A 16363-nucleotide genomic window follows, 5' to 3' on the forward strand; every position below is an offset into this window, starting at 1 on the left:
CAATATTTTGTAAATAAATATTCATTACTCAGTTTGAATTAAAAACTATTGACAAACTGTCCATCTTTATACTGTGTGCCGGCCGTTATATGACAATACCGTTGGGTATTGTCATATAACGGCCGACACACAGTATAAAGAAGGACTGATTTTGTCTACTACAGTAGCATGTAATCTTTCGATCGTTAAGTTGTAAACTATCTTGTGACAACAACTAACTTGTAATTTACGATGATTGGTCAGGTTGTATTGTCCAGTAAAATATGTAGCTTTACATCCATTTTCAATATCAAATTGCACTCGATATCAATTTAAAAATATATTGCATCAAATATTTTCACACGTTATAACAACGCCTAGATCTGGAACATTTTGATTCATGACTTGATATAAGTTAGAATACTTCCAATGCGTAATTGATACGAAAGCTTTTATTTACCGCGATGAAAAACCAGCAATGTGTGCTGAATCCGCCAAAATTTGACAAACTTTGCCGATAGTATAGCCGGCATGCAACACTTGATTTGGTAAACCTTGGGCAATATTATGTGTAGTTTATATCGAGGATTTATTGATACGGTTTTGACGTATCATGGTCAAGTGCACGCGTATGAAGATGTAAGTAGTGAATCGTAGACAAATATTTAAAGCTTTTGCTGCAAAACTAGAAACAAAGTCGGAAGCTGAATTATAAAGTAAAAACTGTATCAATAGTTAATCAATTTTAGTTATTATATCACAATATCTTTTGTATTCAGTAAGCAAAACCTTACTCATACTTCTTTCGTATGAGTGAACTTACAAATGCTCTTTGTATGAAAAACAATGACAGCTGAATGAAGTGTCGGGCGACCCGCAATGACTTGAATGGACGATATAACGAAAGTCGCAGGTCGTACATGGAGAACAGCTCAGGACAGTGGAGGATGCCGCACGCGAAGGTTTAGAATCAGCTGCGTGCAGAATGGCTAAAACAAAGACTTGCATTTATAATACACATTATAATGGCCATGTCCATATTTTCCATTGATCACATATTTACGCGGCACATAGTTACGTTCAGCTAATTTTAAACGAATGATATTGCAATACAAAATCAATATTTACCTTAGCATAATGTCACGCTTTCTACAAATGGAGATAGTTCAATTTGGGTGACCCGTTGTGTGGCCTGGACAAAACCTTGGACTCACGCCAGATCTACTGCTACGGTTGCTTCTGAAAAGTATCTGTATTTTTTAGTAATTTCATACTTACTATTGTATATCCTATTTGTCTACTTCTCTGTCGTCTATTATCTGGGGATCTTCTTGTTCTATCTTACTATTGAAAAGCCAGCCGCAATTATAATGATATGGATGAGACCATTTATCTTTTCCATTTCATACATTAGTGTATAATCAAATTCGGTACAAGTTTCCTTAGGATAAAGAAAATTACTTCACCGGTAGAAAGTGGTGTTTCTGACATAACAATTTTAAAGTCTCCGATAATTGACCTTCAATACAATTTTGCTAAAATCTATTTACAGTTGTATCAACCTAAAAACGTAAGACATCATTTACATACAAATATGAATGTAAATGAGGCAGAAACACATGTAATCAAACCTTTCGAAACAATATTGTACGAGTACATTATGTAACCACACCACTGACTACTGCGTGTTAAAACCAGGACTGATTTGGCATTAACTTAGGTACCTATAGAAGTGGAGACTGTCGAAAACTGAGTGAAATGAGAAAAAGAAAATCGGGCTCTGGGCTCCGATGAAGCCCCACTCAGGAATACGCTCAGATTCGTTATGAATAAACGTGCTAGTGCTTTTCTAGGTTATATGCTACTCGTCTACTAAATTTGACCGAAATCAGTCCAGTACAGAGATCAGATCATTGAGTAACAAACATCCACACTATACTTTCGCATTTATAAGTAGTATTAATAAGCGAATTTGTAACCAAACAACACGATACTTTTATTGCATCATGTACACAAATATAATTGTTATCACATGTTCTATATCATTTAATATTATCGAAATCAGCGATACTTGTGGCCTACAATCTTTTAAGCGTCTAGACTTAATATATACCAAGTTATCACGAATTCGCATTCTTCGGATCATACGACAAATTATGGGTTCAATGTAAATTTCCAAAAATTAGAAAAATCCGGATAAAGTACGGACTGAATAAAGTCGTGAAAATTTTTGAAATGAGTCACCGCTGGATATCTATTCTCCCGAATTTAGACTTGGGCGAAAAGAGGTTGTTTGCACACGCTTACAAAATGACGAATAGTGGATTTGCGTTTTGAATTGTCTATGGTCTCTCTCTCTCTCTCTCATTTCTGCTTCTATAACCGTGGAGCGTCATAGCCAATGTTCAGCTTTCCAACTTTTTAGTTTCCACTTCGCACATTAAAATTTTCCATGGTCACTGATAGAAACCTATCATCCTGTCTATTGACAAGTGACCAAACTGGACTAAGCCCCGGCCGACTTTAACAAATCAACATGTAACCGTCGTAAATTCAGGTCACTAATATCATAATTACTTATTTAAGTGATAAGTAAATGTAAGTTATCTGTGAACTTTGTACGGTGGCATTAGCCACGTGCGTGATTGCTTTTTACTGCTCGTTGCTTAACTTTTTATTTCCCATTATTTCAGTAGAATCTTTGTGTTTAGGAGAAAGGACTATCATAATATTTAACCATGCTCTTGTCCACTGTTCCTAAAATAAGAGAGTATTTTTTAACAATTTGGCTGATATGAACTGATCATTATCTACTAATTTATATACAAGTGGCACTAAAATAGTTTTGAGACTCGGAAACTTTTTATTTGTAATCGATAGCGTATTTTTCTGCACGAGTTGCGTCTTCGCTGTCCAAAGCGTTACGTCCTTTGTTGTCATTGGGTTTTACTTTATATTGTCATGTTTTAAATTTATCGGTGTTAGTTCTATTCTGTACTAGTATGATCTGATACTATTTATGATGGTTGATTATATACTATACATATCACACATGGTTTTGATTTGATTGAATCCTATTAGTTACTGTTAGTTGTACTAATGAACTGCTGGCAGTGTTGTTCTAGATTCGTTGTTTTTAATCACAAATTCAATAAATATTTCAACTGCATTAGGTCCAATCAGTGCCCATCCAATTTATTGTACAAAGTTCAATGAAGCGCGAAGTTTAACCCGTAGACTTGGTTGTTCGACTTGTTTTTATTTTCGACCCGGTGCCGGGGTTGGCTGGCCACGCGGAACCGACGGATGCAACTAGGTTTACGCGGTTGCTTTGCTCGTAGATGCTCTCGTTTTGTTTGTGAACATTGTACGTTTTTGTTTTCATCCGTTTTGACTTGACGTGGCTTCACATGTTGATATTTTAATACAATAAAGTCTCGCTCCGTATAAATAGGTATTTTATATCTCTGAACTATCCGGAATATATGCTTGGAGCTTGCACCCTCTGGCTCCAAAATCGAAATAGTTGTGGTGTGTTCATGTGCAAGTCCACAGAAAGATATTTGAGAAGCGATTTAGTTTTAGTTACTGTTTTAATTGATAAATTTTATAAGTATTTGTTTATCCCGCGAAAATAAGTTAACAATATTAACGTGTGTGTGTGCTAGCGTGTCTTGATGCCGATCGTTATGGATACCAATCTTGACGTTTTTCAAGAAAACCTTAGATAACTATTGGTACTAGACTAGGTATAAAAAGTTAGTTCCTTTTATGCGGGCACGGCTAACGAGTGGTTATTATGGAACTATTATGTATTCCAAGAACGTGCATACACAATAAGGATTACGTACGTTGATACAGTAATATTCTTGTAGCAAAAATCATGAAAAGGTTAAATTTATAGTGCCTCATTAAGGTTGCTGTTTAGGAATTAAATTATTCTAAACATTTTTTGACAGAACAGGCAGCAGACAAACACGATTGATTTTATTTGGTCGTATAGAAAAGATTTTTTAACATTTAAATACCACCATCCAATACCAAATAGGTAGGTAACATTCTAATCAAATGCGACATCTTCTGACACGTGAATACTTAGCAAGTCTGTGTAGGTAGACCCAGAACTAGCGTTCTTTTCGGACATAATTACTAATATATTTTTTGCATTAGACTCTCGTTTATCAAGAACCTCTGCCATAACCACCCTGACTTAAAGGCTGGAGTGCACCGCGCATGCGCTTGCTGGGTCACGGCCACTTCCTATCGTCCGACACTGACCTATCTTGTGCAGCAAGGCTGAATGAAAGGACGACGTTTATTTATCTGTCGTACATATAGCGGACATCGACGTAGCTCATGCAGGTCATTCATAGGGATTTTTATCGAAATCGTAATGACTTTGGCCGATTTTCTTTGTCGTACGATACGAAATTATATTGGTAAATGCTTCGTTATATGAAGTACCTATTGGCCAGACCAATGTTATACAGAATTGAAGATCAGGCATTTAAAATTACATTAAAAAATATTAATGTGCAGATTGGGTAATTTCGTTTTAGAGTTGTAGGATGATCTATCTACCTAAAATATAGTGTGACGAGATAAGGGTTACTATTCGCGTTTCATGGCCTTATCCCAAATTCTTCATTTCTATGGTTCAGGTAATTTCTAGCCTTGCCTTTGCAAAACTTTGTGTATTTATGACTATGATAAAATTGATGTGGTTGCTGCGCAGAATGTTCAAGATTCCGTGGAGCAGTTTTACATCCAATGTCAAAGTACTGCAACGAGCTAAGTGTCAATGCGTACTGATGACCACCATTCGGAGGAGGAAAGCTGGTTTCTTTGGCCACATACAAAGGGGACCCCAGTTTGAATTTCTAAGACTAATTCTTGAAGACAAAATCCCTGGCAAAAGACCTCCTGACCGCCCTCGACGAAAGTGGTTTGATGACATAAAGGATTGGACCGGACTTAGATACAACCAACTGAAAATAGCGGCCCAAAGCCGCGAGGGTTTCCGTATGCTGACCTCCAAACTTCAATTCGAAGATGGCACCCCATGATGATGATGATAATAAAAATGATAGTCTTGCTAGCGGTGCGTCTTCACCACTTTGTTGAGTTGCTCGGTGAAGAAAAAAATCGCGAAGAAATCTGCACACTGGTCTACTATTTAGTTCACTAGTGAGTGTGTGCAACTCCTTGCCATTGGATGGCGGTAGTCGTAATAGGCATGTCAGATTTGTGTAGATTTGAATAAAATCTGACATTTGATAGGAAGTTCATTAATAATTTCGCAATCGAGGAATTTTTTATTACGTAGATGTGGCCACAGTTGAATGACAGGTTATCTTATTTTATTACAATGATGTACATAATATACAGAAGGTCACGATATCGGATGTATTGCTCTGTGAATTTCCCAATAACATATCCATTGTCTTGTCACATTAATTACAATTGAGACTAGGTACTTAAATACTTAGATACTATGCCTAATTGGAATGTCTGACATTTTGCATGTCAAATTCATAGAATCTGCTCTAGGTATTGCCTGCTGCACACATCTATGCAGAAAGTGAGTTTGTTTGAACGTGCCAATGTACTAGCAAACCGTTTTGCTTAATTTTAGAAATGTATATATTTTTTTGAATTTTCTCTACATAGATACAATAACATGTAAACGGAGGCACCTTTATTATTATTTATACACACACTATTTTTCTAAAATAATCTAGTGATAACCTGAAAACAATGTAAATAACTTATCAGTCTGTTTTTGTTTACATTCGCCTGAAGGTTGAATAGAAAAAAGACATCGGTAGGACGGGGTCGCTATGGTTGTTTGCAATCAATTTGGTTTGTTACACGTGTGAGCTGTTGTCTTGTCATTCTGTTAAATTAGTAAACGCTGAGACAAGGAAACAAGGATGATTACGTCGTGTATTGTGTTATTTCAGAGACAAGGCTATAAAATATTCACTTATAATATTGACTAATATAATAAAGACACAGATTTATTTGTTTAAATTGAATTCTTAACATTTTGAATAAATATGTTTATGATTTATGGATGGAATAGAAATCATACATATCGGATAGTAAACTGCAGGGTAATAAAAATAAAACAGTTGAGTTTTTTTTTGCAGTCCAGAACGCGTATAGTAAAAACTGAAATCGAATAATTGATGAGCAACACATCAAGCTAAGAAGGCCTTTATGATATACAGTAATAAATTTGCAGATTTTCTTAAATCTACGCACATTGCGCCTTCAATTGCATCTAAATTTTCAAATTTGAATATTAAATCCAGTGAGTGGAGTTTAATTTTGAATTTTCCTTTCAAGCGGCTCGTCCTTGACAAGTAATAGGACTGACCGGTCAAGCCGGCTTTTCATTAAAACCTAACTTACCTGGTAGCAGGTCGACTAACTTGTAATTATCGTATACTAGCTTTTGCTCCCGGTTTTGCCCGGTTTGCCCGCGTCAATTTTTCCGCCATGAAACCCTATGTCCGTATGCAAAATTTCGAGAACATTGTTTGAGCAAATAATCCGTATAATATACTAATACATAATCATTTAAATAGGTCACCATATATTTCTGTAACAATCACAACAAAATTATATTTTAAACATGTACTGTTAATTAAGTTTTTTTCTCGCTCAAAGTACTCCTTATATGTCGTCGTCGACTGACATGGGTCACATTAGACCACACACACGAGTATGGATAAACGAGATTCAGGAATTCATCCGACTAAACTAAGACTAAACCTTATTAGGAAAATGATCTGTTGCAAGTATGTACGTGCATGACGTGAACTGTGCCAAGGCGAGCCTTAAAGGAAAATAAGCTCTTATCTAAACTACGCGTCTAAAACAAATTGTTTTTGAAAATGTACACAATTTTAAAATGACGATAAGGTTTACCGAAATAGTCGTGTGGTCCCGCCCAAAAAAAGAGCACTATTTTTCCTCCCGTGTATGTCGTACAAGGAAACTAATGGACACATTCTCGCCTTGGCGTCAGGCAGGCGGTCAGTTGTAAAATCAGAGCTCAGAGATTTCTTCCGAAATGCCAGTGGTTTGTAGCTTTTTAAGAAATTACTTTATAAAATTTGGCGTGAAAAACGTGCCTGTGAAAATCCAATTTGTCATTAAAAGATTAGACTTGAGCTGAATTTTCAAAATTGTATAGTTTATTTTATATGCTGACACCGGATTCGCGGCAATCACACAACCGAATGTAACGTACCTACTTAGAAAGAGAGTTATGCTTGTACGAATCCAGGCTCATCACAAAGTAACATGTATACAAATATATTTTAGAAATATTTTTCTATGAAAACTTAAAAAAATATTAAGGAAACAATTAAAAAATGTATTTATTTTCTCCAACAAACACAAGGAGTACAATGTCAATTAACATAAGGATGCCGATAAGATCGCAGTATGTTGGAGACCACCAGGGCTCTCGCATCTGGATACCGGGAAAAAATACTTTCAATATATTATATTATCATGTACATATAGCCAACTGTTGAATGTGACATTGTTTGATTGCAGGCCGGAGTCATGGTGGGTGTCGGCGGTGCTCAAGACGATCCGCGCGGTGGCGCTAGTGTGCGACATTATCACCTTCCCTATCCATCTGCTGCTGCAGCGGCCCTGGAGGAAGCGCGCCCTCTCGCGCCGGATCAAAGTAAACCTCTAATTTTATCCATTTTTTGTGTATCTGTAACTCAGGACATAAGGTCTTGGCGCCTAAGGACGAAGAGAGTTAACCCCAAATAATGGGACCAGACAAAGAAAAATATTGTGCAAAAAAATGCCCACCTGAGCTCCGAAGCCCTGAGGTTCGTATCCCACTCTTGTCACATGAGTTTGTGTAGCAATCTGACTCAAGTAGTTTTCATAGACCGACATCACGGCATCGAATTTGAAAAATAGTAATTTCGGCGAAAGCCCGACTTGATGCCTCAGTCCGCTACCTGCTGGAAAGTATCGTGGGGAAACCTGCACACTTGGTGGACAATTTAAGTTCACTTGTGTGTATGCAACTAATTACCACTAGATGTTATGTCAGATGCATTTAGGCGACTTGAAAAAACTGTCAGCAGTGTTAGCAATGTTACACGAAATGAAAGAAAGAACATGTTTTTACGTTTATCGCTTCAGATTTGAATGTAATCTGTATCCCCCAGGCCCGCATAATCCAGACCAGCGAGAACAGCGTGACGGTCCGGTCCGTGTCGTCGCCGTGCGAGCTGCACGCGCGCCTGGTCCGCGACGGCGTCACCACCATGGAGGCCATGCTGCGCGCCGCGGCTGCGCGCTGGAACACGCGCCCGTGTCTGGGCACCAGGACTGTGTTGGGGGAGGAAGATGAGCCACAGCCTAACGGACGTGTCTTTAAAAAGGTAAAACGCTCGCATATTAACTCCGCATAGGTGTCTGACGCCTCAAACGGTCCCGGCACAAATGCGGTAGGCGTTGACAGCGTGCGGGTTTAGTGGGTTAAAGTGTCCCACACCCGGCGTTTGGGACTTTGACTTCCCGTGGCCGGATGGACGGTACGAGCGTCTTTCCACACGTTAAAAAAAGGTGTCTAACGTGATGGCGTCACCATTTGGAAGCTATGCTAAGCGCCGTGTCTGACTGTGAGAATTCTGGTTTCTGTGTCTTCCTTAATCATCTTATCTCAACACAGTCGATAGGACCGTGTTGAGAGATTATGAATTTTTGAAACACTAATGAAATGAAAGTATAATAGACTTTGTGAGAGTATTCATAGTTTCTTTCCGAAGCATTTTTTCTGCGTTCCCTGTTTTCGATATTATATAATTGCCAGTTATATAAATCGCCTGTAGTCCATGCATTTTTACCTAATACTACTCTGTATACCTGAATAGTGGCAGTTAAGTCGTAATCAGCAGGACATTCAAGTGGCAGATGATAACGGCCACTCTACGAGAACACACTGTAAAATTATCAGTGACAATCGTGATCCATTAGTCGTATAACAAAATGTGGGTGTTGCAGTTCAACATGGGCGATTACGTGTGGCGGTCGTACGCGGAGGTGGAGCGCACGGCGCGGCAGTTCGCGGGCGGAGTGCGTGAGCTGGGCTGCGCGCCGCGGCGCAATGTGGTCGTGTTCGCGGAGACGCGCGCCGAGTGGATGCTGGTTGCGCACGGGCTCTTCAAGCAGAGCATTCCGGGTCAGTCGCTGCTACCTATATATATCTCTCTCTGCATCACCTATTGGTTGACTGGTGGAAAAAGTAACTCATGGGTCGTGACCCTGTCCTTTGAATAAGTGCAAGACATGTAGGTCTTCTGAGTGATGACATTTGCGTATGTGGTACGATAGAAAGCATGGAATATATTATTATATTATTGATGGCTGATATCGGTAACAACCACGGATAAATAAAGGGATAGAAAACGTTTTACCCTATATATACACGGAACCCTATTAACGTAATCACTTTTGTTCCAGTGGTAACAATCTACGCGACGCTGGGCGACGACGCGATCGCGCACGGCATCAACGAGACGGAAGTGTCCACCGTCATCACCACGCACGACCTGCTGCCCAAGTTTAAGAAGATCCTCTCGAAGACGCCCAAGGTGGACACCATCATCTTCATGGAGGACCAGCTCAAGAAGACCGACAGGGAGGGCTACAAGCCCGGCATCAGGATCGTCGCGTACAAGGAAGTTTTGGAGCTTGGAAAGCATTCAAAGATTGGTAAGTATTTTTCCTGTTAATTATCGATTTTATTGCCCCGAAGACCACGATCCATGTAAAATATTTAAGTTTTTTTTTTTTCATTTATTTTTCTTCAAACTTACAACGGTAATTACAGGTGATCTTAATGCGATGGATACAAAAATCAATCTTCCAAAATGATATCTGTATAAGTTTTACATATTCGGCTGTGATTTTACGACCTGACTGCCTGACGTCAACCCTCTTTGGGAATGCTGTTGTTGTTAATAAGGTGTCAATGCTGTTTTTATCCCTAAGTCGCTATGATATCCGTGTAATATTTTAAGAATATTATCGACTGTAATAAATATAATAAGTACCTTACTAAAATAACCGTGGTTTTTCCATGCGGTAAAGCAAAATAAACTGCATCATTACTATATTGTTTTAGTTATTATCAATTTTCCCTGTTCAAAAAATTGACTAAGTACAATTCTAAAAACATAAATATACTTCATTGCATTGACGTGGCATAGGGCTACAATTATTCTCTACTACTGTATATATATATATATATAATACTGTGCGTGGCCCAACACGCACTTGACCGGGTTTTTGAATTGTGTGTGTCTTTTGTGATGCAAATAAATGATTCCATCTACAGTATCTATCATTCCCTGTTGTCCTCCAGAGTGTGTCCCCCCTCGGCCCGAAGACACAGCCATCATCATGTACACGTCGGGCTCCACCGGCGTCCCCAAGGGCGTCATCCTGTCTCACCGCAACATGGTGTCCACCCTCAAGTCCTTCGCCGACGCGGCGCCTATCTACGAGGAAGATACGCTGATGGGTTTCCTACCGCTGGCCCATGTGTTTGAACTGTTAGCTGAAAGTCTCTGCATTATTGGAGGTCAGTAAACTTTTTGCTTAACTCATAAAATAGCTGAAAATTTGAGACGACGAATGGTACCACTACTCGATTAATGCTGTCTAGAGATGTCCGTATTTTCTATGAAACTTATTATCCCCTTCAGTCGCAAGTTTATATCTAATGCTATCTGTAAGTGGTAATGTAATCATGGTTTGTTACAGGAGTGCCGATCGGCTACTCCACTCCACTCACGATGCTGGACTCGTCCAGTAAGATCATGAAGGGCACCAAGGGCGACGCGACTATCTTGAGACCCACCTGCATCACAACTGTGCCCGTGAGTAGTACATTCTTATCAATTCTACTTGACAAACTTCGATAAAACTATTATTTTTTACAAGCTTTTGTTTTACTTGTGATATTATGATGTAACTATGTTTTTTTTCGGGTGGAATCTTGCAACTCAATTTTAAAGTAGACATCTTTATCCTAACGAAAAGTTGTTTTTTTTTTGTATGAATGTATATTAAATTGTACCATTTTTTATGTAGTTGATCATGGACCGTATCAGCAAAGGCATAACAGACAAAGTGTCTCGTAGCGGAGAATTCGCCAGCGCCTTCTTCAAGTGGGCCTACACGTACAAGCAGAGCTGGATGAGGCGCGGGTACGACACGCCTGTGCTGAATATCATTGTAAGTGTTCAAATTTTCTATAATAATTAGTGGTTCGAGATGTGACCCCTGGGGAACCCCAAGAATACTAAGTACGTACTACTAATAAGTACTATACGTACTAACAGGGCTAGATGAAGCATGGGGACGATACGCCTGTGCTGAATATCATCGTATGTTTGCTAAGTTTCTATAATAAGTATTGTGGTTCGAAGTGTAAACGTGTTTTAGTGTGCCTTCACGTAGTGGATGAGATGTGGATACGACACAATCAATAGTAATATTAGTTCAATAGTGTTTAATTTAGTCATTTTCTTTTTTATTGAACTTGGGATTATGTATATAACTTTATTGACGACGATATTGTGCCACAGAGTAATAAAACAAAAAAGTTCAGAAGTCGAAGTGCGGGTTCACTTCTCACTATCGAATCATCGCGCTGCAGTTGTCGTCGCGTCACAACGTCATAGATCTCCTCGAAGCTGTAAATCTGCTGTTATTCGCCCGAGTAACACTATAAACTGTGTGCGTAGTGCGTCATTGCTCTTTACATCTCACCGTCGAGTCGACCCCCAGTGAAACGCATTTGACCAATCACAGTGCGACGAATCGAGTGGCCGTGTTGGTTGCAGGTGTTCAACAAGATCCGCGGGCTGCTGGGCGGGCGGCTGCGGCTGATGCTGTCGGGCGGCGCGCCGCTGTCTCCGGACACGCACGCGCAGGTGCGCATCTGTCTGTGCTGCGACGTCGTCACCGGCTACGGGCTCACGGAGACCACCTCCTGCGCCACTGTCATGGACGCGCACGACAGGTTATATATATTCTGTCTATATTCAATAATATAAGTTATAGTATATACGAAAAAATCAGAAGTTATTCAATTTAAAGTTTGCCTTGAAAATGTAGATCCAGTTTTTGAATGTCCTGAATTTTAAAATCACGTAAAAATATCTCTTATAGTTTATACTTGTGAATATATTGGAAGACTTAAATAATAAACAATTTATCGCCTGTACACAGATCGACAGGGCGTGTGGGCGCCCCAACCACCGGCACCGACATCAGGCTGGTGAACTGGGAGGAGGGCAACTACCGCGTCACAAACAAGCCCTTCCCGCAGGTAATCTTTATATACGTATAAAGGAGAAAGTTTTGTACGTTTATAACAAACCTAATCCTAACTACTATTAGTTGTTCGCCGCGAAATTAGACTTCGCGAACACAATAATTAAAATTCTATTGATAGATTGCTACATACCTTTTATATTTGATCAAAATCAGACCAACGGTTCGAAAGTTATCGCGTTACAAACATACATACATACAAAAAAAATTTTCCCCAAGTCGACTCTGTCAATTATAAATGAGAAAGTTTGTTTGTTTGTTACCTCTTCACGATCTATCTACTCAATATATCTTCTTGAAATTTTACATACATGTAGTTCCGAAGTATGGAGAAGGACATAGGGGTCCTTCTCCATACTTATACATACATACTGATACCTACTACTACCATATACTTATATACTGATACCTCATCATTCATCTCGGAAAATAACGCGGGCGAAGCCGCTGGCAAAAGCTAGTACTTAATACATTTTATATCAAAATTCTAAATCCCAAAATCAAAATCAAATCATTTATTCAGAAATTAGGCCTTCACAGGCACTTTTTCACGTCATATTCTAAATTAAATGATGTTTACCAAAGCTACAAACTACTAGCCCACGAGAGTGAAGCCTTGAGGCACAGTCAGTAATTGAAATAAACGAATGAAAATGTCGGGCGAATGTAAACAAAAGCGTTGTTCGTAACTCCCCAGGGCGAGATCGTGATCGGCGGCGACTCGGTGGCGGAGGGCTACTACCGCAACCCGGAGAAGACGCGCGAGGAGTTCGTGGACGAGGACGGCCGCCGCTGGTTCCGCTCCGGGGACATCGGGGAGCTGCACCACGACGGCTGCATCAAGATCATTGGTAGGCTGTTCGCTGTTACTTTATTTATTTCGTTAAAAAAAAGTATTAGCAATAACACACTCGATATGGACTTTATTTAATAGTTCTATGTTAAAAATGTCTGTTTGTAAAATGTTTCTTGGGTGTTGTGTATGTAATAAATTATATTCTATTCTACTAGCTTTTGCCCGCGGCTTCGCCCGCGTGATGCCCCACGGTAATTTTTCCGTAATGAAAGGTATCCTATGTCCTTCTCCGTACTTCGAACTATATGTATACAGAATTTCAACAAAATTGGTTGAGTGGATAGTGCGTGAAGAAGTAACAAATTTACTTTCGCATTAATAATGTTAGGATTTCTATTTCTAGCGATAAGGGTTCAGGTAAAACCATAAATAAAATATTATGATCATGCGGCTTTGGAAGGAGGCTTATGCCCAGCTATGGGTCACACAGCTCTGCTAATGATGATGATGGGGAATCCGGGGGATCCAGCTGGTCATTATCATTACATAGTATAAAACAAACTCGCTCCCGCTGTCTATCTGTCCCTATGTCTTTAAAACTACGCAACGGATTTTGATCAACGGAACGAGGACCTCAGTGGCGCAGTGTTAAAGTGTCTGTCTCTGAACCGAGAGGTCCCGGGTTCGATCCCCGGTCGGGTCAAGATGGAAAATTATCTTTTTCTGATTGGCCCGGGTCTTGTATGTTTATCTATATACGTATATTAAAAAATTAAAAAGTCTTTATTTATCCTTAATAAAGAGTCACAATTAAAAATAATAAATAATATTACTATTAAAAATTACATTAAAAATAATTATTTAATGGTTAGAATATGAATTATTAACTTAAATTCACGTAATATTACACATTAAGGGCCTCTCTAAAGAGAGCCTCCTCCAATTTTCTCCACATATCTCTATCGATAGTTTTTTCATCCAATCTGTTCCCGCTATTTTTATAATTTCATCGAGCCATCTCCACTGGTTTACCTCTCCTTCCTGTTGGATCTTTCCATAACATTATCGTTTTTGGCCATCTCTCGTTGATTCCATAACCCAAGTTTCGCACTTACTTTGGAGCCAACTCAATCTTGTGTGATTTGTCCGTATGTGTTAATTTATGTGGGTGTTTTTAATAATGTGATTACTGAGAAAGGTTAGGTGTATAATTTGTTATGGCTTTTTCGGAGCGAAGCCGGTACGAGCCGCTAGTTAATTTATAAAAAGGAAGCCCGCCGCCGGACACGATCCAAGCTAACTAAAGTGTTGAAAAGATCTAAAGTTTTAAACACTCAAAGGTATCTTATGGAGGGAAGTCGTTTAAAACATTTGACTTACTTATTGTTCATAAGTAACTGGCCTACATAATGTACTTTTACTTGTGGAACGTCACAAATGTCTCATGCCATTTGCAATATATTTAATCGTTATTGACGTGACAACGTCTTAAATTAGGTTGCGGCTGGGAGTCACTTATGAAAAAGTGTAACGCCCGGTAACGTTACGATGAGTCACCGAACGAGAGAGAGGCCCGCCGAATGCCTTGCGTCTCTCTCCCACTCAACTATGATCGGTCTGCCGCGCGCGTAAAAAGACGTTGTCACGTGAAATCTTCGCCCGTAAAACCGACTTTACAGGCAACCATTTTTTTTTTATATCCCAGACCGCAAGAAGGACTTGGTGAAGCTTCAGGCGGGCGAGTACGTGTCCCTGGGCAAAGTGGAGGCGGAGCTGAAGACCTGCCCCATCGTGGAGAACATATGCGTCTACGGCGACAGCTTAAAGACATACACGGTAATTTATGTTCTCATTACTTACTGGTTTAGTGACTTCATAGTGGATTTTGGCCTCAGAAATAGGCGAGCGCCAGTCTTTTGTTCTGCAAATCAAAATCAAATCATTTATTCAGAAATTAGGCACAGACAGGCACTTTTTCACGTCATATTCTAAATTAAATGATCTACTAGCATTTCGGAACGACCACTGCTGAGAAGAAATGTCGAAAGAAACTCATTCAAACAGTGTAATATAACAATGTAAGTACACAATAAAGTACATGGTCAAAAGGTATACTGAAACATATTATGATTGTGATCAAGTGAAAAAGCTCAAAATTCATACAGGGAAAGCTTTCATTAGTTAAAATGTTATCATATAATTAATTTGTGTATTAAGTAATATTAAAATGAATATGCATTTGACTGCATCCATTGAGTGATCTAGTTATAATTTAGTTTCACGTTTGTAATGTTCGTATGTGTAATGTACGCGGTATTTTTTGCTTTTATTAGTTAGCCAATGATTTGTGGTTTTTTGATATATACTATACAAGTTTAATTCTTGTGAAGGTCTTAATTTTTGAATACATGTTTTAAGAGTTTGGTTTAGGTAGGTACATGTAAACAGTGAGCGGACCGAAAGTAACCAGGATCACCCGATGATGAGCAACTTTTACAATGTTTTCTTTATAAACGAACTAGGCCTCCGCTCAAAATTTGCCATATTAAATCCGTTCTTAAAAATCCGGATTTTGAAACAGATTCGCATTCCCTAACTCGGAAGAGTTATAATAATGACTCTTAAAGTGAAGTTAATAATATAATAATAATATTATTATCTTTACGCAACCCTATGGGCTTTATGGCGTCACTGCTCTGAAAGTTTCAAGAGTGACTCGTCCGTCCGAGTGGTCTTATTCTCCGTGTGAGGAATGAACGCTGTATATGGTAGTGAAGCTGAGCACTGGGCGTGGTGGCACAGGTGGCGCTGGTGGTGCCGCACCCGCAGCACCTGGCGGAGCTGGCGGCGCGGCTGGGGCTGGGGTTGGAGTCCGCGGACTTCGAGTCGCTGTGCGCGGACCCGCAGCTGGAGAAGGCCGTCGTCAAGGAGCTGGCGGACCACGCCAAGAAATGTCAGTATTTACACCATCGCTATCCTTACATATTATAAAACCAAGTCCTCTGGCGCGTCTGTCTGTTTGTTCGCGATAAACTCAAAAACTACTGCACGGATTTTCATGCGGTTTTCACCAATGGATAGTGTGATTTATGAGGGAGATTTAGGTGTATACTTTATTATGTTTTACCCGAGCGAAGTCGGGACGGGCCGCTAGTTATAGTATAAAACAAAGTCATCCGCCTCTGTCCGTTTTTAAGC

General features: G+C 39.5%; 1 protein-coding gene across 3 annotated transcripts in view; it reads left to right on the forward strand.

Annotated features, from left to right (window-relative positions):
• Positions 1-16363, forward strand: part of Acsl (Acyl-CoA synthetase long-chain) — a 43623-nt gene that overhangs the window by 24007 nt on the left and 3253 nt on the right. For all 3 annotated transcript variants that reach the window (XM_053764452.1, XM_053764371.2, XM_053764524.1), the window contains 12 exons: positions 7552-7687; positions 8190-8405; positions 9028-9205; positions 9487-9738; positions 10391-10609; positions 10792-10907; positions 11122-11265; positions 11877-12055; positions 12265-12364; positions 13067-13220; positions 14871-15001; positions 15968-16118. In XM_053764452.1, coding sequence (XP_053620427.1) covers positions 7552-7687; positions 8190-8405; positions 9028-9205; positions 9487-9738; positions 10391-10609; positions 10792-10907; positions 11122-11265; positions 11877-12055; positions 12265-12364; positions 13067-13220; positions 14871-15001; positions 15968-16118 — 1976 coding nt within the window. The remainder of the gene's footprint in view (positions 1-7551; positions 7688-8189; positions 8406-9027; positions 9206-9486; positions 9739-10390; positions 10610-10791; positions 10908-11121; positions 11266-11876; positions 12056-12264; positions 12365-13066; positions 13221-14870; positions 15002-15967; positions 16119-16363) is intronic.

This window comes from Plodia interpunctella, chromosome 1 (assembly GCF_027563975.2).
Source record: "Plodia interpunctella isolate USDA-ARS_2022_Savannah chromosome 1, ilPloInte3.2, whole genome shotgun sequence".
Classification (NCBI taxonomy): Eukaryota; Metazoa; Arthropoda; class Insecta; order Lepidoptera; family Pyralidae; genus Plodia; species Plodia interpunctella.